The sequence below is a fragment of the Primulina tabacum genome, chromosome 11, assembly GCF_025594145.1.
Source record: "Primulina tabacum isolate GXHZ01 chromosome 11, ASM2559414v2, whole genome shotgun sequence".
NCBI classification, from domain to species: Eukaryota; Viridiplantae; Streptophyta; class Magnoliopsida; order Lamiales; family Gesneriaceae; genus Primulina; species Primulina tabacum.
This window is the reverse complement of record NC_134560.1, coordinates 1,225,788-1,246,615: the sequence shown is the minus strand read 5'-3', so window position 1 is coordinate 1,246,615 and position 20,828 is coordinate 1,225,788. Positions and strand designations below refer to the sequence as shown.

General features: G+C 34.6%; 2 protein-coding genes and 1 pseudogene across 3 annotated transcripts; all 3 read left to right on the top strand.

Moving 5' to 3' along the window:
• Positions 1-772: 772 nt before the first annotated feature.
• Positions 773-6,240, top strand: LOC142518745 (secretory carrier-associated membrane protein 3-like). Its single transcript, XM_075621554.1, has 13 exons — positions 773-1,023; positions 1,463-1,522; positions 1,675-1,770; positions 1,870-1,932; positions 3,815-3,848; positions 3,968-4,090; positions 4,710-4,772; positions 4,857-4,950; positions 5,201-5,246; positions 5,328-5,395; positions 5,561-5,609; positions 5,759-5,824; positions 5,933-6,240. Exons 1-13 carry the CDS (start codon positions 964-966, stop codon positions 6,017-6,019), a joined length of 909 nt encoding a protein of 302 aa, XP_075477669.1. The 5' UTR covers positions 773-963; the 3' UTR covers positions 6,020-6,240.
• Positions 6,241-9,194: 2,954 nt separating this feature from the next.
• LOC142519395 (uncharacterized) lies at positions 9,195-12,092 on the top strand. 2 transcript variants are annotated; one of them, XM_075622400.1, is made up of 6 exons: positions 9,195-9,505; positions 10,536-10,589; positions 10,883-10,986; positions 11,210-11,248; positions 11,518-11,671; positions 11,780-12,092. In XM_075622400.1, the coding sequence occupies exons 1-5, from the start codon at positions 9,430-9,432 to the stop codon at positions 11,668-11,670; spliced, it is 426 nt and encodes a 141-aa protein (XP_075478515.1). In that variant the 5' UTR covers positions 9,195-9,429; the 3' UTR covers position 11,671; positions 11,780-12,092. The 2 variants fall into 2 exon arrangements, with proteins under 2 accessions (XP_075478515.1, XP_075478514.1); XM_075622399.1 differs by having other exon boundaries at positions 11,518-12,087.
• Positions 12,093-14,336: 2,244 nt separating this feature from the next.
• On the top strand, positions 14,337-20,507 carry LOC142518571 (allantoinase-like; annotated as a pseudogene).
• Positions 20,508-20,828: the final 321 nt, after the last annotated feature.

Genomic DNA, 20,828 nt, shown 5'->3' with positions numbered 1-20,828 from the left:
CACTGGCTTTTAAGGGTTGCTTTTAAGGTTAGTTATAACAAAAGACAATCTGTTTAGATTTCCTCAACGAGTTACAGCTCTGAGCCAGTTTGCATGGAACGATGGCGGGTTTACAGGGAATCGTTAATATGAGGAGTTGTTTCCAAGATGTTTTCCATAATTCACATGCATCAACGTATTTTTCTGGTCAACCACATCAATGTTATTGAATGGCTTTTATAGATTTGGATTATCAAATTCAAAGCGTGCATTTGCCTCTCTCTTCCTGCAACACACTGTACATACTCTCGCTACACGTGTCGGAGGAGCAGGTGAATCGAAACACAACTAAAACCAACACTAAACAATTTCACTTGCGTTTGGTCTATTGTCTAACTTGTTTAGATCGATGAAACATTTGAGAGTTATATATATGAATTTGGACAATTTTTCAATTTCGAGCTAGCTTTTGAGTATGATATCAGAACTCAGGTTATAACTTGTGTGCTGAATTGTCCATAGTTAGGACATCCGTTCTGTCCATAATTGGATCATTTGTAAACTTCATGTTTTAAATATTCATTCTTCCTGAGCGTGAGAAATGTATGTTAATTGTCGTGTAAGATGAGTATATGAACTTGGATAATCTTTTTTTTTTAATTAGTTTGTAAAATTAAATTAAATCCAAGTTTCATTTTTAACATGTTATATATTATAGACGTTGAAACTTGTTTTTCAACAAAAATTGCGGTAATAATAAAATAAAATAAAAGTTATTCAAAGGAAATCAATAGCGCGTTTTGTCTGACCAGCTGCCTCGCTTTCTAGAAGCTCTGTTCAACCTTTGAATCATAGATTGTCATAAATTTCTTCGTCCCCCTTCACCCCAAGCTTCAAACTTTTCTTCAAAATTTTCTACGTAAGTAGATTTTGAAGCTCTCTTTTGTTGTTGCTATACTAGATAATTTAATTTACTTGGGGAAGATGGCTGGCCGATATGATCGTAACCCATTTGATGAAGAAGAGGAAGTCAATCCCTTTGCTGTAAGTTCTATCTGTTAATTTCTGCATTTGTGTCTTGGGTTGCTTGTGGACACTGATTTTGGGTTCTAAAACGCGCAAAACCGAAGTTATTTTGGTGTTTTCATGGAAAGAATTTGTTTGGAGGAAGATAAGAGTTGGGGTTTTCTTTTGATGATTGGTTTGGATTCATGGCTTGATTAAATATGGATTCCTTGTGATTTTGAAGTCACTCGCTTCCTGAATATTGTTTGGCATGTAAAATCGTGTTTTCCCCCTAAGTTGTGTTTGCCGTCTATGTATTTTCAGTTGCTTTTTTCAATCAGTTTAGCTGAAATTTCCATTTAAGTTGCCCATGTACGTTAGTTACCAAAAGTTTGTCGATTACTCGATTAGACTTTGTAACTCTCAATTTTTGTCTATCATTTATTCAATTGACACGGCAATGTGCATATAAATGTAGGACGGTGGGGCAAGAGGTAAAGAAAGATCCAACTATAGCGGAGGCTCTTTCTATACGACGGTGAGTTCATCTGTTCCAAGGTTTAGAAAGAACTTTATTCCATTCTTAAAATCTAAGATACTCGATCTCTCGGCACCTTGATAATTTAATTGAGCAATATGAATTGCTGTATTATCATCAATTACATGAAACATTGATTTCTCTATTTTCAGACCGCCACGAACTCAAGACTTTCGCCCCTTCCTCCAGAACCTGCTGATTTCTACAATCCTACAGCTCCTGTTGATATTCCTATTGATAGTGCTGCGGTATGTGCAAGTTTTTAGTATTAACCTGCAACACTATATTTGTTTCTTCAATTATCTTTTTCTTCACTACGTCTTCTAATAAAATAACTACAAATACAGGACTTGAAAAAGAAAGAAAGAGAGCTACAAGCTAAGGAAAATGAATTGAAAAGGAGGGAACAGGTAACTGCATATGCAGAACGTGAATTTTTGGGCATCTTTTGGTCCCTGATGTGATATAAATTTATTCAGTGACTCGTCTCGCAGACCCTGCTAGAAATCCTTCTGAGCTATATTTAGTGACTCCAAAGGAGCAACCAATGGTAATTTGGAAAACTCAGCGCGAGAGTCCTTCTGAGCTCTTAACATCCATTTATATTGCGCCTCTATGCCTGCAGTAATTGCACTTCTCCATCAAGCATCAATCTTTAATTCTTCGAATAGAATACTTGGGAGGAGTTCCTAGATTGTATCCTAATATCTATGAGCAATTAAGCATAATATAAAAGGGTTTCTCGTGTGCATCATTTAACTTGTATATACGTGTCCACTGGACAAGATTTTACATCATGTCAATTATTTTTTACCTGTTGTGCCATGGAACACGCATATCTCTACAATGGTATGATATCATATACTTGTGTGCCATGAAAGTCACATATCCCCACAATGGTTTGATATCGTCCATTTTTTTGCATAAAGGACTTTATCCAAAAGTTTTTATACCAATAGAGATATAATTTCATCTTATTAACTCGTGATCTTCCGATGTATCTTCCAATATGGGACTTTGGTCGCTTTCCCAACAATCCTTCCCTCACACAAAGTTCCACTATTGTTCTCGTGGTCTGGGCCTTCCCTCAAGGCTTATTTGCCTCCAATCGAGTTCACTCTTCTTCACCGTGTTGGGGCGCACGCCTTACATGAAATATCAAGAGCATCACTCACCTCGAGAGCTTATCAAAGAATTTTACCGGAGCCCTCACTTCATTTGTTTAAGTATCAGAAGATTCCACCCACATGGCTCGATCTCGACCATGGCTCTGATAGCACTTGTTACTCTTGTTGCAACATGGAAGTCACATATCTCCACGATAATGGTTTTGCTTTTGGTCTTTATCCAAAAGACCTCATAGTAATAGAGATATTCTTCCATCTTATTAACCCATGATCTTCCTTTTGATATTCCAATATGGGACTTTGGTTGTGTTCTCAACAATCCTTCCCTCAAACAAAGTTCCACCATTAGTCTCATGGTACCGGATCCCCTCAAGTCTATGCTTCCTTCAATCGAGGTCATTCCTCTTCATTGTGTTAGGGCGCACACTTTACATGAAATACCGGGATCATAACACCTCGAGAGGTCATCACGGATTTACTGAGAACCCTCACCTCTTTCGTTTAAATATGTGAGGATTCAACCCACGTGACTCGATCTTGGCCATGACTCTGATACCACTTGTTGTGTCATGGAAGTCACATATCTCCACAATGGTACTATATTGTACACTTTGAACATAAACCTATGAATTTGCTTTTGAACTTTGCCCAAAAGGTCTCATACCAATGGAGATATCATTCCATCTTATTAACCAACGATCTTTCGTGTGCGACTTTTGTTGCATTCCCAACAGTGCATGATAGGCCCAACCCATTCCGAGCTAGAAACCCTCCCTCATTTTTCCAATTTTTGTGTATTATGTATAAGTTAAGGGTTGTAAATAATTTGATTTCGAGCTCAATTGAAAAACAATCGACCTTGAGCTCAAACCACGAGTTTGAGCACATGCGTGAAATTTATTTATAAATAAAATCAACAATAGTATTTTATATAATATTAAATATATATTTTTTTTCAAGAAATTTATCTCAGAGCGACTTACAAGCTCATGGACCACTAAGATTGAGTTTGTGCTCGAGTTCAAAATTTTCAACTCAATAGACCTGAGCCAGCCAGCTCGACACTCACCTTTCATTCCTATATGCACCCCAAAAAAATCGAATCATCACATATAAGATGTTTTTAGTTTGGAGTCTCCTAATACTTGTTAATGATGCCCTGCAGGAAGTTAGGAGGAAAGAAGAAGCTGCTGCACGAGGTGCCTTTTCTTATTTAATTGAATCTTCTTATTGTTTATTGTTTATAAAAAAAAATTCTTATTGTCTTGAATTCACACCTATAATGAAGATAAGATCATTGTTTCTCGTTTCTGTGCAGCTGGTATTGTTCTTGAGGAGAAAAATTGGCCTCCCTTTTTTCCCATCATTCATCATGACATTGCAAATGAAATACCAATTCATCTGCAGAGGCTACAATATGTTGCATTTACAACCTTGTTGGGTATGTAATTTGATAGCATTGTTTTGGAAGTTCTGTGTTTTTCTTGCCACTCATGCTATTCTGCTAAATTAATCCTGTAGTTTCTCATTCTCCTTTTTATAATCTTTTTACTATTCATTTTGTAAAGGGTTAAAAACGGTCACGAGTTGTCGTAATTTATCCAGATATAACAAATAGAAGTAATTTATTTTGCATGGCTGACATTTGTTTTCTACTTAAGAGAAATCTGTTTGTAAATTTCTGATTTCATCTATATGACTTAAGACTTTCATCATCCTTTCCTTTTTAAAATTGAAGTACTATGCATTTGGATGAAATTTATTCCAGACTAACTCATTGATTAGATAACGTCCGTTGAATTAGGCGCAAACATTTTTTCCTCTTAAAATTCAACTGGGGTTGACAGATTACTTTTGTGTATCAAAGAAAGCCATGACCATGCTACTACATGTAATATTGGAGATCCTGCATGTTTCTGTAGGATTGCAATTTTGAATACATCAAAGAATTCTTGTCATTTAGCCTAAAATCTGCAAGAGTTCCCTGTTACTTGTCATTGAGGATATGAGGAAGATTGTATAGGAATGCTACTAATTATCCTTGTGCTGTTGGTGATCAGGACTCACATTTGCCCTTTTCTGGAATTTAATTGCTGTGACTGCCGCGTGGATTAAACTTGGAGGTTAGTGTCCAGTCATGCTATTGTGTACTGTTATTGATGTCTGTGTTTTGGACTCATGTTTTAATTTTATAATCCGTCCCATAGATCCGAAGATCTGGTTTCTTGGTATTATTTACTTCATTTCTGGGGTTCCAGGAGCCTATGTGTTATGGTATCGTCCACTTTACCGAGCTTTTAGGTTTGTCCTTCTATCTTTTGCAAAACTAATTTTACAGTTATATACTCGAGAATGATTTATGGTGGAAAACGTGGGGATTGAAAAGGTTGTTACTAAAACTTGATATATGGACAGCTTTCTAGGTCAGAGAAATTCATCAATGTGGAGAGTTGAATTTCATTGAATGCCTGAATTTTTTTGTACCATACATGGATCAACTGCTGGCAATTTCTTCATAGAGGTTGACTTGTTATTCCTTTAAATATTACAGAACAGAGAGTGCGTTGAAGTTTGGGTGGTTTTTCTTGTTTTACTTGGTAAGTTTCTTATATGAATAGTCATGGATTTTTGCGTCTGAAACTAAACTGATCACAATGCTTCATTGCATATCCTTACAGCTTCACATTGGCTTTTGTATATTTGCGGCGGTTGCGCCTCCAATTGTTTTCAAAGGGAAATCCCTGACGTAAGTCTTTCCTTGAAATTTTTTCAACTGAGTTGCTTTTCACGATTTCCGCCAGCAAATCCGTATTCTCATAATTTGAATTATTTTATTTGAAACTGTGTTGTATTATTCTCAAAAGCTTTTCGATTGATATTTAAGTCTGATCATGGATGCTGGTTTTTACAGAGGTATCCTGCCAGCTATAGATATCATAGGCGATCATGCTATAGTCGGGGTGAGTTTTTAATCCCTGCTTAGCTGTAACAATGAGCACGGTAGTTAACATCTCTGAAGCAGATTAAGTTTATGATTTTATTGATACAAAAGGGATCCCTCCACTTTGTTCTGTAGCAGTAATCTGAGATAAAAAAATCGATTTCACAGGTTTTCTACTTCATTGGGTTCGGACTATTTTGCCTGGAATCAGTTCTAAGCCTTTGGGTTATTCAGGTCTGGCATTTTTTATCTGTTGATTTTCCAGATATTAATTCCATTCTATGCAATACAAGTGAGTCGTTTGGTCAGAAATCTTACTGTTGCTTCCGTTCGATTGTGCAGCAAGTATATATGTACTTCCGAGGCAGTGGCAAAGCAGCAGAAATGAAGCGTGAAGTCGCTAGGGGTGCCGTGAGAGCGGCAATATAACATCCAAAAACGTCCCACATCGATGCAGGATCCCCATTGATGACGTAGTAAAATTGGTTGTGACATGTAAATTTTATTCTATGAATTCGAGTGTTCTTTTTTAGGTGGCAAACTACAGTTACAGTATTTTTAGTTTTTTTTTTTTTTAATGAGATGAATCCGAGGGAAGGACATGAAACAGAACAGAAAGTTGATAGAATTAGAGCTGCTATATCCATAGAGATCATGTGTAATACTTTGAATTCTCCTAGATACTCGGTTGTTCCAGCCTAAACAGTTACTATATCCCTCTAATTGTGTCCCATGTTAACGTAGGTACTGTTCCAAAAACTGGATCCCCACCACCCAAAACGAGGTTATTTTTCAGAAGGTGGTGAATGCACCAAGCAACACGAGTAATCTAAGACCCAAAAAAATGCAAATCAATCATCTACCAACGTAATCAAAAGAAATCACATGTGACAATGGCAAATTGGCACAATGGTTATGTTACAGTGACTAATCCTCGTATATATTTTCTTTTTGAAAGGACTAGTATTTAATTGAATGGTTAAACTTGTCGGACGTTACGTGAAAACCATATCATATGTGGGGTGTTTTCAACTGTCGGAGGGGGCAGTGGTGAAAATGGAGGGGGAGATTTCCCATTTATTATTATTATTTTTTTAAAAGGTATATGATCATTGCACTTTTACGTTGATCTGTCAAACTTATTTATTTTTCTAATAACTTTTGATAAGGTGACGTCAGATATCATTATTTCTTCGTCAGATTCATGCACTTCATTAAAAAATAACAATATATATTTATTGAATTGATTGATTTAGATTATTCATAAAGAAAAGTTTTGAAACTGTGTATATACATAAAATTCTTTACCTACTACCCTAAATTAAAATAATTTTGGTGTATTGGTTCGATCCACACTAAAACATTATTTGATTTCAAAATCTCACAACCTAAAGTCCATTCAAAATTTTATAAAGCTAGGCTTGTGGGCATCGTGCTTTTTTTGTGGGACTTAAAAATTGTTTTGTTGACACGACTCGTGTTAATAATATATATAGAGCAAGTTCACTTTCCCATTTAAGTAGGATGATGATTCATTTCTTGAAGAATTATAGGATGATGATTCATTTCCCATTCAAAATTCATTAGCCATGAATGCATTGATTTCTTGAAATCCTTGTCATTCAACAAAGCTATTGTGCTTGTACACTCAACAAAATGGGGTGGTTGAGCGGAAATATAGACATATTTTGGAAATAGCCAGATTGCTCAAAATCCAAGCCTCTTTGCCTTCGAAGGTTTGGGGCGATCGCATTCTTACTGATGTATATTTGATCAACTGTATGTTTACTCCTCTTGTCTAACGAAACACCTTTTGAAATTTTGTTTCAATGACCTCCTCCTTATTCACATCTTTGTATCTTTGGATGATTATGTTACGCATCTATACTTCCTCGAGGTGATAAGTTTTCGCCTCGGGCTACCAAACGTATTTTTCTTGGTTATTCATAAAGCAAAAAGGTTACAAACTTCTTGTTCTCACGAATAACAAGTTCATCATTTCCAGATATGTCTCTTTACGTGATTCTATTTTTCTTTTTTCCCATCATGCACCTAACTTTCCATTATTCCTTCCTAATCTTCTCTGGAAGACGCCAGCCTTCCTGGACATACTTCACCTATACAATCTCCCCATTCTTCTAGCGACAGTTCCTCAAAACTCGGTCCATCCCCAGCTCCACAAATTAGACATTCTTTTCGGTTGTCTAGACCTCCCATTTGGACCCATGATTATGCATGTCCAACAATTAGAACTTTTGAGATCTTCGGTACATCCTATTGCAAATTACATTTCCTATTCTCATTTATCTCCATTCTTTCAAGCTTTATTGACCTCTATTTCCCATGTTAAGGAACCTAGTAGTTATCATGAGGCAATTGGTGATCCTCACTGGCAAGCATCTATGGATGCTGAAATTGATTTTTTGGAAGCTAATTAATCAAACATGGGAAATTGTCACACTTCCACCTGGAAAATCTGTGATTGGAAACAAATGGGTTTACAAGGTAAAGTATCATCCTAATGGGAGTGTGAACAGATTTAAGGTGAGACTTGTTGCTAAATGATACACTCAATTCTCGGGGGTTGACTACCCACCGAACGCTAGTTAAATAATGGTGTCAAGTGTGAACTAATGCACACAATCAACGGTCATGCCAATTCTATGAAGTGTGAACTAAGATAAATTTATTTGTTTACTTATGCTGTTTGACATACACTACAACAAAATAGATATTCAACTACACATAAAACACAACGGTTTTTTTATCAAAACCGTTGTGTTTGGGCGCAAAACCCAATCGGAAGAAGTTGATCAAAGTTTTCGTTGGATTCATATTTTATACGTGGAATCGAATGGAATGTCCACTCTCTGACCTTTAATAATAGTTTTTCCACCAAAAAGTCAAGCTTTAAGGATTATCCCATGTGATTTCAGCTCCCAAATTAACAAAAAAAAGATCCCGTGAAGCACTTTGGCAATTTGCACTGATTATTAGCAAAGTTGAGGGGCAATTTTGAAACTCAGTGCCTACATAGAGCATGTACACTTGCCCCGAGTATTAGCAAAGTGAAGAGGAGTTCCGATTCCAGCAAACAAAATAATTATATTAATTTCGAAGATGAAAGGAGGAGGAAAGATGGAGATCATGATCAACCGTGGGAATTCGTGGAGAAGAAAGGAGTAGGGGCGTCAGATACCAAAGAGAGGGCAAGTGAAGATCGCGATCGTATCTGGACTAGCGCATTCTATATCTCATATCTTCACGCTCGCCTCTCGGTCTCACTAATCATCGAGCTAGCTAGACCTCCCGAATTTTGGCTGTTTTGTTATCTACTTTCAAACATAGTTGTATGTACATATGGATGGAATTGAAGCTTCTGATTTCTGAGCAGTTGCAATGTTTTATGTAACCTTGTAACTTTCAAGTGCAGAAATTGATCTGATTTCGAGTTCCTGCAGGTTTCTTAAAGCATTATTTCTCAATACAACCCAAGCAATTTCTACGGTCCGAATTCACGAAAATAAAATTGGGAAAACGATGTTATATCGTAAATCGCCGTGCCACTGTGTAACTGTCTTGAAAGAGTAACAGTTGCTATTAAGCCCAAATGGTAGAAGGCCCATTCATTGCGTACACGCCTAGCCCACTCATGGGTGTAGCTTTGGTCCAAAATGGAAGGCTGCGAATTGACCGAATCACCCTCGTACCATGCACCTCAGCATCTGCTTCTTCCGACCGTCCCCCGCTCACTCTCTCCTTCCCCATTGTAATAGTCTCATCTTCCGATAATAATAATTAAATTCAAGCGTATGCACGGGAATCTGTGAGAAAGAAGTATGATTCCACAGCAATGGACGCCTCCGTGTAACAGTCAATGCACCAACAAATATGCTGCTCTCATGCAAATCCCATGTGAATTTGTTCTCTCTTCTTCCTTGTTACGACGTTAATTTGATTTGTGTATCCTTACAAAAAGTTATACACGTTTAAAATCTGGATTTTTCCCTTTCGTTGAAAGCTTGCTATTTTCTGTTTGGGGGAATTCCGGTCCTCTGTTATTTTCTGTGTTCATGTTCACGTGGGGATGTTTTATTCTTATATGGTGATCGTCTTGATTCTTGAAGATTCACCAATTTGGATACTTATGAGGGGGAATTCTGTGACAAGATGGTGTTTTCCCAAAGTCGATGATAAAGGATTTTTTGTGTCAAGTCACGCTTTTCTCATCGAATTCATCGAATTTTTTTTTTTTTTTTTGCGGCTGAAGCTGTCCTGTTGCAACTTTTTCATGATACTGAACTTTAGAGGAATGTAATGATTTTGTAGATATCCGGGGTTGTAAATGAGAGCAAAAGTTTCGAAAATTCTAATTTTATGCGTTTGTGTTTCAAATCTGTGGCTCTGTGCTATGAGCATAAATTGCAGTCTGATTCGTTCATGAGCTTCTGAGACATGGATCACAACATGAAAGCGTTATGCATCATTTTGCATTTATTTTATCTCAGAATGAATCTGAAAAGAATCCCATAATTTTGTTTTCCAATTATGTTTTGTTCGATTACAACATCTTGGCTTAGGTGCGTACTGCGTATCACCTAAACAGTGCAAAAGATCTTGCGGTCTTGGCCACGTCTTGCTTGACATTCAGTAAATTCTTCTTTAAAAAGCTAAGAAATTTTCAAACTTAAAAACTGAGGAAAAAGGAAATTTTTTTATGAGGGAAATATGTTACAAGAGATTTTACTTCAGCAAAACTTGGATATTTAATTCATTATAGAGTTCAGGTTTGGTAGTCATCTTCCTTGTACATATATAAATTCGACCATTGTTAGTTGGCTTTTTCCTTTATCATTCATGTTCTTGTGATTTGCATTTCATTGTTTATCTGCATTTACAGTTTTATGAAGCAAGATTGGACTAAACATTCTCTAGGTTCTTGTAGGGAGAGTGTTTTGCAAGAAGGGTTGCGATGCTGATGGTGACACATGGGATGAATGTAAGTTTTTGTTCAGTCTCAACCACTTTAATAAACTGCTATTTCTTAGTTATGGTTATTATCTTCTGCATACAGTTCCTTTTTATATGTATTCTTGTGATATGATTCTCTTATTCCATCATACTCGTATTTTTTTTCATCTCCATCAAATCTTTTTTAGGTGTACTTTTCTGAGTTGCTATGGCGCTGTTGTCATAAATAAATAATCCCACGGTAGTCCGTTTATTTCACTGGATATTATAGTCTATCAGCATCTTTAAAAACTTGACAACTAACTGGCCATTTGTGATCAGGTTTGAGTGAATGCGATGAAATATGCTACAAAGACCCAGTCCTCAAGGACCAGAAATGGAGTGCTTATATTGATCGTTCTCCTGGTTCTGTTAGCTACTCAGAGGCAATTCCCTGTCTTGAGTCTTTTTTTAACCATGTTTGTGCGTTTGTGTACACATGCATTTTCTCAGTCACTCATTTTCTAACTGGCAACTTCTGTATAAAAAGCAGTTAATAGTATAGTCGACTGGATGATGCCTTCCCTTAGTAACTTATGTTTACGGTGTCTTACATTTCGTTTACTCAAAATTACATGTATGTTGCTCCTCTTTCTCTGCTCGTAACAGGAATGCTTCCATGCATGCGTAGCTGGCTGTGGGTACAAGGTCAGTAACAATCTAAGCTTTGATAGTTTTTTAAATTTTAAATAGGCAATCTAGATTAAGAATATTAAGAATGTGAAAATGCTACCTTTTGGTTTTTTCCGTTATCAATGGAATGGCCTCCACTAACGTTTCTCCTGAAATAAAATAAGCACATGATTCTTGATTGGCTTCTACAAGAGCTAACCGTGCAATGGAAGCTCTGCTTTGATATCGCTAATAGAGAATGTGAATGTTTGAAGTTTAACGAGTATATTGTTCTTTCATTGCAGTTTGAGATTCCTTCAGATCAAATCAATCAAGTTAATTCTAGATCACCGAATCTGCCAATCGAAGAGAAACCAGCTGCCCCTCCTGCTCTCGAACCCAGACCACCTTGTAAATCCATTCTCACTAATGAAGATATACCTAGTACTTCTGCATAGTGTGAGAGCTAAAAACGATGTTATATCATCTCATATTTTTCCTGTGGTAGAACTACCTTGCTGCCGCCTAAAGTGTACCATGATCATTACCTGTGTCTGTTTCTTTCAGGCAAAATCAACATAAAAAACAGAAATGTCATATTTTGCTCATACTGTTCTCGTGAAATTAGCTGTTCCAGAGCAAGGATGATTTTAGGTATGTCTAGTGATTACGACAAATTAACGGGAGACGACCAAGTATTCAGCTTTACATATTTTTTCTAGCGTTAGCGGTTTAGTGTTGATCAATGAATTTTGCAGATGACTGTAATGAGTTTTCAAGAAGTATGCAAGGTTTCATAGTTTTCTAACCTTTTTGTTTTCAAAAAATTGAACACAACAAAATAGCATCAATGACCTATTTATTGTGTTCCAAAAATAACAACAAACCCTTTTTATGTTGTTAAATAAGATCTCTTGAAAAATATGAGTTGTAATATTTGAATGTTGAAAATAAGAGTTGTAAATATTTAAAACTAATGTGTGATGATGTATGTAATGATATATTTATTTTTGGATTATTTACAAATAAATTCTATAAATAGGTCTCTCAATGTGCGAAAAAAATCACAATTAAGTAGAGAGAAAATTTTATAAAGTGTATAGTTTGGTAAATTTTGAGAGTTTGAAATTTTTACTTTTTACCGTAAATTTTTACTTTTAACATATCATTTATTATCAAATTATTTGGCTTCGAAGTCACATATATTTTATGTGTCAATTATCAAATTATAATATCATCATTAATAAATAATATTATCAATATTTTATATTTATTGAAAAGATTTATCATCTTATATTAAATTTAATCAATAAAATCAAACAAGTTATTATTTATCAATCAAATCAATTATTATATTAACTATTTTTGTAATTAATTTTTCTTACATTAGATTACTTACCTACATGTTACTATATTATTTTTAATTCAAACGATGTCTTATTGTATTAGTTATCGCAAATAATGTGGTCTCTAAATTAATTGGCATTATTAATAATAGTTTCCTTGATTAGCACTGATACTTTTGTCATACTAAGCTTCAACTAAAATCGTGATTAAGCACCTAGACTGGTTCAAACCAACCAGCCACAAAATGCCCAAATCATTTTATTTGTTATTTTAATTTTTAATTTTTTATTTTTGTTTAAAAATTGTAAAAAATGTGGGATCTTTTCAATTGTAAACACAACTGGACAAATTCAGAGGGATGAAAATCTTTTAAAAAAAATTTAACGACTAGTTAACAACAATTTTAATAAAAAAAATTATATTTTCATCTATAAATATTCATCAGTTTTCACAATTATTTTATTTATCCAAACATATTATTCTACATCATAAATCTCTCCAAAATTCTTCTGTTTACTAATTCCGTATTTCATTTTTAATATTTATTTCTATAATACTATTTTTTATTCGAAATGAATGCAAATAACGAATGCTGTTTTTAGAGATTTTGTGAATTATCTAACAAAGCAAAGAGAAAATGCTTCTTTCCACAATTTACAAAAGCCAGCCAAATTATTAACCTGGAAAAAGGTTGAAAACGAGATCTTAGCGATATCGATTGCCACTATCGTCCTATGACTCAATCATCGGCAATGATCAGAAGACAAAATGCTTTATGGGGATGTGTTGCACGCTACTACAATGAAAATTGTCTCGCAGGTACACCCAACAGAAGTACATGTGTCATATGATCGCATTAACATAATACCATCAAAAAATATATATCGATTCAACGCAAATTACAATAATGTCTATAGTGCGTCTCGTAGGGTATTTGGGACCTCAAGAGGAGGTTGTTTAAGAAAAGATCAGAGACTACAATAAAAGGTATTGAATGGGCATTTGGGGTGCTCCAAGAACAATTGTCAGATGTCTAACTTGTTATTGGTACATAAAAAGTTAAAACATATTATTTAACATGCATTATTTTGCAAAAATGACTATCGAAGATGAAGGTTATCACGTGACAAATTGATACAACGAGAAAGTGACGAGCCCACATAATACGTTCATGGCTTAAACCGAGGATTTTATAATTATCATCGGATAAATTCAGAACTACGTGACAATAAGTAAGCTATCAATTTTGCGCCAATTTAGTAGGGTATATTTGGATAAAATACACCAATAAATTTTTAATTAGTATTTTACATATTTCAGAACGTTTACATGTTTTTTTAAATTTTTTATGCGAGTGTAATTTTTCTATGTTGTACTCTTCATTTCAGATATATAATTAGCCATGTAATTATTGGGATTGCTTTCCCTCGGATGAGACAAATTGGAAACTTTTATTATTTGCTGAAAATTTTAATAATAATAATATTCCACCCCAGTAGTTGTATGTACTGCAATATAAGTAAAAAAATTAAAAAAAATAAAATATTAAGAAAATTATATATATATAAGTAAAAAAATTTAAAAAATAAAAATATTAAGAAAATTATATATATATATATATATATATATTCGAAATTTAATAATAGAATCAACAGGGATTTTTTTATATACGTGCTGTGGAATCTTTGTATATTATTATGCGTAAAAGGAATCTTCTCCTACTTGAATGATGAATCTAATCTAATCTAATCTAACAAACAAACAAAAAATGTCAGGTGTAGCTGATGCCTGATGGTGGGTGACAGTCAAGCCTACGCATTTCGTGAACCTGTCCAAATACCGAAGGACCGGTTGGGGTTACCTTATCTTGGTTGATTTGGTTTCCATTTATTTTTCATTTTGCAAGTATAATCGCCTTATATGTACGACGTAATGTGTTGGATGAGAAATTTGTGACTTCTAGAAGTCAGGGTGGGCGAGTGGGGGTGACATAGGAGATGGAGTCTGGAAAGTTGAGGTTTCTGGCTCTGTTGCCGATTCTTGCGTCTCTCATTCTTCTCTATTTCGACATTTTTCCGCGGGTCTGTTCCCTTTATTCTCTGTTTGAATGGCGATATTTCCTATTTGGCTTTCTCCGTTTGCATATGATCTGTATGGTTTCCTTGGAATGCGGAAGTTCCCTCTCCAAGAAAAAACATGGGGGGAACACCCTTTGCATTGGTTTCTTGGAATCTTGCATATGTCTAGCGATAGATTTATGTTCTACTTGATTATTGGATATGCTCGATCACAGACATAAATAAAAATTCTTTCTTTACGCTTTTTTGTGGTGTTATTGGTATCCATTTTCTGGAATTCTTTGGAGTCATTGCCAACAGGAGATGAAAAATGGAGTGATTCATCATTACCACGTCAACAGTCACAATTGTTTGTTCGAATTCTTGATACTCGTGATACTGACGGAATATTGTTGCTGTTGTTTTCTACTTTAATTTCCTAGAATTCCAAGTTTAAGCTGTAACACGCTGACAAGTGACATCTACATAAGTTTCATGTATAATAATAAACTTTCATTTTTGTGCCTGCATGACTCAATTGAAAAAAAGTTCTGTACTGACCAAGGAAAGAGTTTGATTCGGTTTCTTTTCCGTGGAAAACCATGATAGATTTCTTTTTTTAATTGGAAATTTCAGGTTCGATGATTTCAAAAATGGTGATAACAAGGCTTTCTATTTGTGTTCAACCGATATTGAGGATATTTCTTGAACACATTTCATTTTCAAGGAAATGATCGACTGCCTTTTTATTTTTCTGTGAACTGTGGTTGGAATAATTTCAAGATAATGGAAAAACTTTCCATTCAATTGAACTTCTATATATTCATGTTATAGAGATTCTCTATACTTTTAGAGAGAGAGAAGATTCTGACGAAATGCTCATGATGCAATCATGTTTACCAATCCTGTTGGTGATAAATCCTTGATGTTGGAAGATGATGCTATCATTTCAACTTACTTCTTTGCCAATCAATCCATGGAGATTCTAAAATCCGATTTCTTTTATCAATAGCAGATTCATACATAATTTTTGTGTATTGATTCTGCTATTTTATACAACCCAAGAATCGCAGAATAGATTGTTGATTTCACCATTCTCTCTCTATTTCAAAAGAACTTTGTGTAGAAAATCTATTTCATCCTAGCTTCTTATCTGTGCCCTTGGAACGTTTCTGGTCATATTAAAGCTATAGTAATGCAGTTTATAAAGTTTTGTTCTGCAGTCCTACAGGACCAGGTGCAGCCTCATACCATATAGACACTATTGGATAACTAGTAAGCGCATCGTGACACCGAGTGCTGTAATATCTGGTGCAGGTTATCTATTCTGATTAAATCCGTCTTAACGATTTTTTTCTTCTCCAAAAAAGTTGTAAGCAGCTTCATTTTATTTCTCTGATAAATTGTTTCATGACTACAGAAAATGAGCAGTTGAAGTGAAAGGAGGGAAGATCATAGCTGTAGTTGAAGGAGATACTTGGCAAGGAAATGCTCGGAGAAAATACATCATTGATTATGGGCATTGGGCAGGCTGTTGTTATGCCTGGCTTGATTGACGTGTAAGACTGTAAAACTGTGCGTTTTCCTTATTTCTAGTTTAAATCAATTGTAATAAATGAAATTAAACTAAAACAGCAAGCCATTGAAATTGCAGCTTTCAGTCTATAATATGTACGTAGCCATGTGTAATGCATCTTATTGAACTTTTAGGTTCCATTTTTCAATAGATACTTATAGTTATGTCATCTTTAATATTTTGATGTTCTTTTCAAAGATTTTGGGGCAAATAATCTATCTATTTTTAATTCATGAAAGTCATGCACATATTGATGATCCTGGAAGAACAGAGTGGGAAGGATTTCCATCGGGGACAAGAGCAGCTGCTGTTGGTATGCAGATATACATTGGTTTATGTAATTTTGTGAAGAGATGCCATTCATTATGTGAAAAGAAATATTTATCTCATGATGGTGTCGCGGGTGGAATCACGACTTTGATTGACATGCCATTGAATAGTTTTCCATCCACAGTTTCAGAAGAAACTCTGAAACTTAAGGTACAGAGAAAAGATTAAAAGGCGGATCAGGATCACTTGTTTCCTTGCAGCATGCTCTATAAAGAGTAAATGACTCTTATTTTCTTGTCATCTTTTCTGACTATGAATCTCAGACCACAGCTGCTAAAGGGAGGATATTTGTTGATGTCGGTATGCTCTTCATACCTTTTTTTTGTACTAAATTTACTGCATGTCATTTAATTTTCTCTAAACAGGCTTTTGGGGAGGCCTGGTACCAGAAAATGCATTCAATGCAAGTTCTCTGGAGCTCCTTCTTGAGGCTGGAGTACTTGGCCTGAAGGTTCGATCATCATGCAGCATATTATTAGAATTACATATATGATCAGAATATAATTTTTAAAAGAAAATACAGTTGCACCAATAGTTTTTCAATTTGATTATTCACCGTTGTCTTCAATATGCCACTTGATTGTTGAAGGATTGCTGAGTCACCTTGGATGGCTCTCCCATGTCTCTGTTTCTGTTACCGATTCTCTTGAATCTTGAGTCCAACTACCTGTCTATCATGCATCATCTGTCTGACATTTGATGTATTTTTTGCTAGTCTTTTATGTGTCCTTCGGGAATCAATGACTTTCCAATGATCAATTCCAGCCATATAAAGGTAACCATTTGCTGTCTTTATACAATTTGTGGGAGAGTCAATGATATATGTAGTTTCCTGTAGGAAGGGCTCTCTGTACTGGCAAAATATAGAAGACCGCTGCTTGTACATGCTGAGATGCAACAAATCACAAATGACTGGGAAACCATAGATGATGCCGGAAATCCTCGATCATATGCCACTTATCTGAAAAGCAGGCCTGCTTCATGGTGAGATTCAGAGTGGCACTTTAAGTTAAATTATAAAATTCAAGCATCAGTTCATAAATTTTTCCAGGTCAGCATGACATATTTGTCTCAGGTTTTCCAGCCAAAAGCCATGATTTTGTCTGATTTATATAATATTAAACACAAAGATCTCAAATCCGGTGGCCTATTACATACATATCATCCGTATATTCAGGGAAGAAGCAGCAATACGAGAGCTGTTAACAGTAACAAAGGACACTAGAGCTGGAGGTTCTGCTGAAGGAGCTCATCTTCACATTGTTCATTTGGCTGATGCCAGATCTTCTTTGGAACTTATCAAGGTAAATTCTGTCATTACCTTTCCTAACGAATTTTGAATTCAGATTAACTTATCTTTCTTGCTTGCGATTTTTATGCAGCACTATATCTTGTTTAAACACGATGATTGAATGCTATCAAAACTCATCCACTTATGTTATTTTTTGAAATTAAGTAGAGGACAGATTGGTTATGATATTTGCAAAAAGTACAAGGAACTTTACAATTTATTTCTACACTCCCTTCCCCCATTACTTCTTCATTGTCAACCACGTGAATAGTTCTTAATTCGAGGTTGAATTCTCTTCTTTTCATCCCTTAGCATGGAATCTTTGTGTTTCCAGTATTCCAAGCGAAGGGGTGACAAAGTTAGCGTTGAAACATGCCCCCACTATTTGGCCTTTTCAGCTGAAGAGATCCCAGATGGAGATACTCGGTTTAAGTGTGCACCACCAATCCGTGATGCAGAAAATAAAGAAAAACTATGGACCGCTTTGCTGGTAAGACCGATTGTTTCAACTTCTTCTATCATTTTACCAGATTTTATTGAAATTGAATTTCAGGATGGGGACGTTGATATGTTGAGTTCTGATCACTCTCCCTCAGTTCCGGAACTTAAAACTCTTTAACGAGGGTAACTTCCTCAAGGCATGGGGCGGCATATCTTCTTTGCAGGTGCATTCCATTTGTCAATTAATCTAACATACATATAAATATACCACTTCAATTGTGAATTTCCTTATATGTCCTTGTTCATTTAAGTTGGCCAATTAAATTATTAGGTTATCTTAAGGGTTTTTTTTTTTTTTGTAATTCATTGTCAATCTTAAATGAATTTGGACATTAATACACATTTATCTTTATTTCTTAAATTAAGGGTTTTTTTGTGATTCATTGTCCATCTTAGATAGATTTGGACATTAATTCACATTCTTCTTTATTTTCTAAATTTTATGTTAAAAAATTATTTATTTACATTTCTTAGTCAATTTTTGTGATTCATTGTCCATCTTAGATATATTTGGACATTAATACACATTCTTCTTTTTTTTCCTAAATTTTAAAGTAAATTTATGATATAATCTTTAAAAAAAATTTAATCAATGTAATCCTTATAATAAATATGAATTATATTTATAGTTTATTATCATTTGTTATATATTACAATTTTACATATAAAATTTTTTAACTGAGTATTACATATTATTTTATTTATATATGTTTTTTACTATATATATTTACTTGAGTGGTATTATGTTAAAATTTTATTTCTCTTAAATTATTAATCACCAATATTAATTTATAAATGATTGATTCTAATATAAAATTAATTATCTTATGTCTTCTAAAAAAACATAGAAATTAAATAAAATCCGCAACGTGTTAAAAGTTAGCAAAAGCAAAAGTGATATTTACCTTAATAACAAGTTTAATGATATAATTTAGTAAATTAAGATAAATTTATTTGACGTTTGTCTATGTGTACTCTATTTAAGTAAATTTTAGTTTTGATTTTGGTAAAATTACTATTCTGTTAATTTTATTTTTATTGTTTTTTTTTCATTTTGAATGATATTTGAATGAAAAATATTTTTGCTGATTTATCATTTAAGAGAGCTGTATTATGTCGCGTATTGAAAAATGTCATATAAATAAGTGAATATATATGATTTATTGTCATGATATATTTTTATGCATTGTGTTTTGATATATTTAAATTGATAAATACTTATAAACATGATGTTATTCAAACGACTTTAAACATTATCTAATTCTCGTGATTATATTTTTCATTATTAGTCACCTACGTGCATCGCACGTGTACATTTCTAGTAAAAACTATGTTTGTCAGTTTATTGCAACTCTTCACAGGTTATTGTAAATCCTTTTCTGCTGTTTCAACCAAAATCTAATTATCATATATTCGAGCATATCATGCAGTTTGTTCTTCCTGTAACGTGGTCATATGGACGTACACATGGAATCAGTCTGAATCAATTAGTTTCCTGGTGGAGCGAGCAACCAGCCAAACGTTCGGGTCAAGATCTAAAGGTGATAATGATCAAACAGTTTGGGTCTAGATTTACAATAACTTCAGTAATTTACTAGTATGTAGAATTGTAATTCATGATGGATTTTATCGCTTGTGCAGGGGGCAATTGCAATAGGAAATCATGCAGATTTTGTTGTCTGGGAACCTGAAATAGAATTTGAGCTTGACGATAAGCACCATGTATACCTTAAGCATCGGGTATATACTCATATCGACCGATACTTCAAAGCTTAATACATAACCTTTTATATCAAGTAAACATGTTCTTTTGGCCCCATTTGAACATTAAAACCTAAACTACGCAGAATATCTCAGCATACATGGGATCAAAACTCGCTGGAAATGTTTTAGCAACTTTTGTTAGAGGGAACCTAGTTTTTGAAGAGGGGAAGCATGCTCCCTTTGCTTGCGGTGTCCCAATATTGGCAAGATGAAGGTGTGTGTGATTGAACATGTGTTCCTGGTTTGATTTCTTTCCCAAAATTCAGCTGAGATAAAATCTCTCATTTTTCTTTCTTTAGTAGCTAGACCAGGTTTTTGTGCTGGACATTGTTAATTAGCTGTTTGGATTAGTGAAGTATGGTCTACACAATCGCGGTTGTGAAGCCTAAACCTGAAATTGCAGGTGTCTCAATGTAAATACTTGTTCCAGTGACGTGAGCCACAAATAAATTTTCCTACGCATGCTCCTCTGTTTGTGCCACTCCATTGGCATGTAAAATTTGGTAGGAGCAATCGCCTTGTTGATAATATCTTTAAATTTTGCTCAATAGAACATTATGTGAAAATGTCTTATTCGTGGTACTAATCAAGGATTCTCCTGTTTACAAACAAATACATAAGAAACTTGATGAGTCTGTAGGATATATAATCAATATTTATCCAGCTTCTATCCAGATTCAGGGGATTTGGAACCAGTATTTTCCTTGGATTGATCATTTCCTACTGCATCGTTCGTAGTATCCTTCCCTG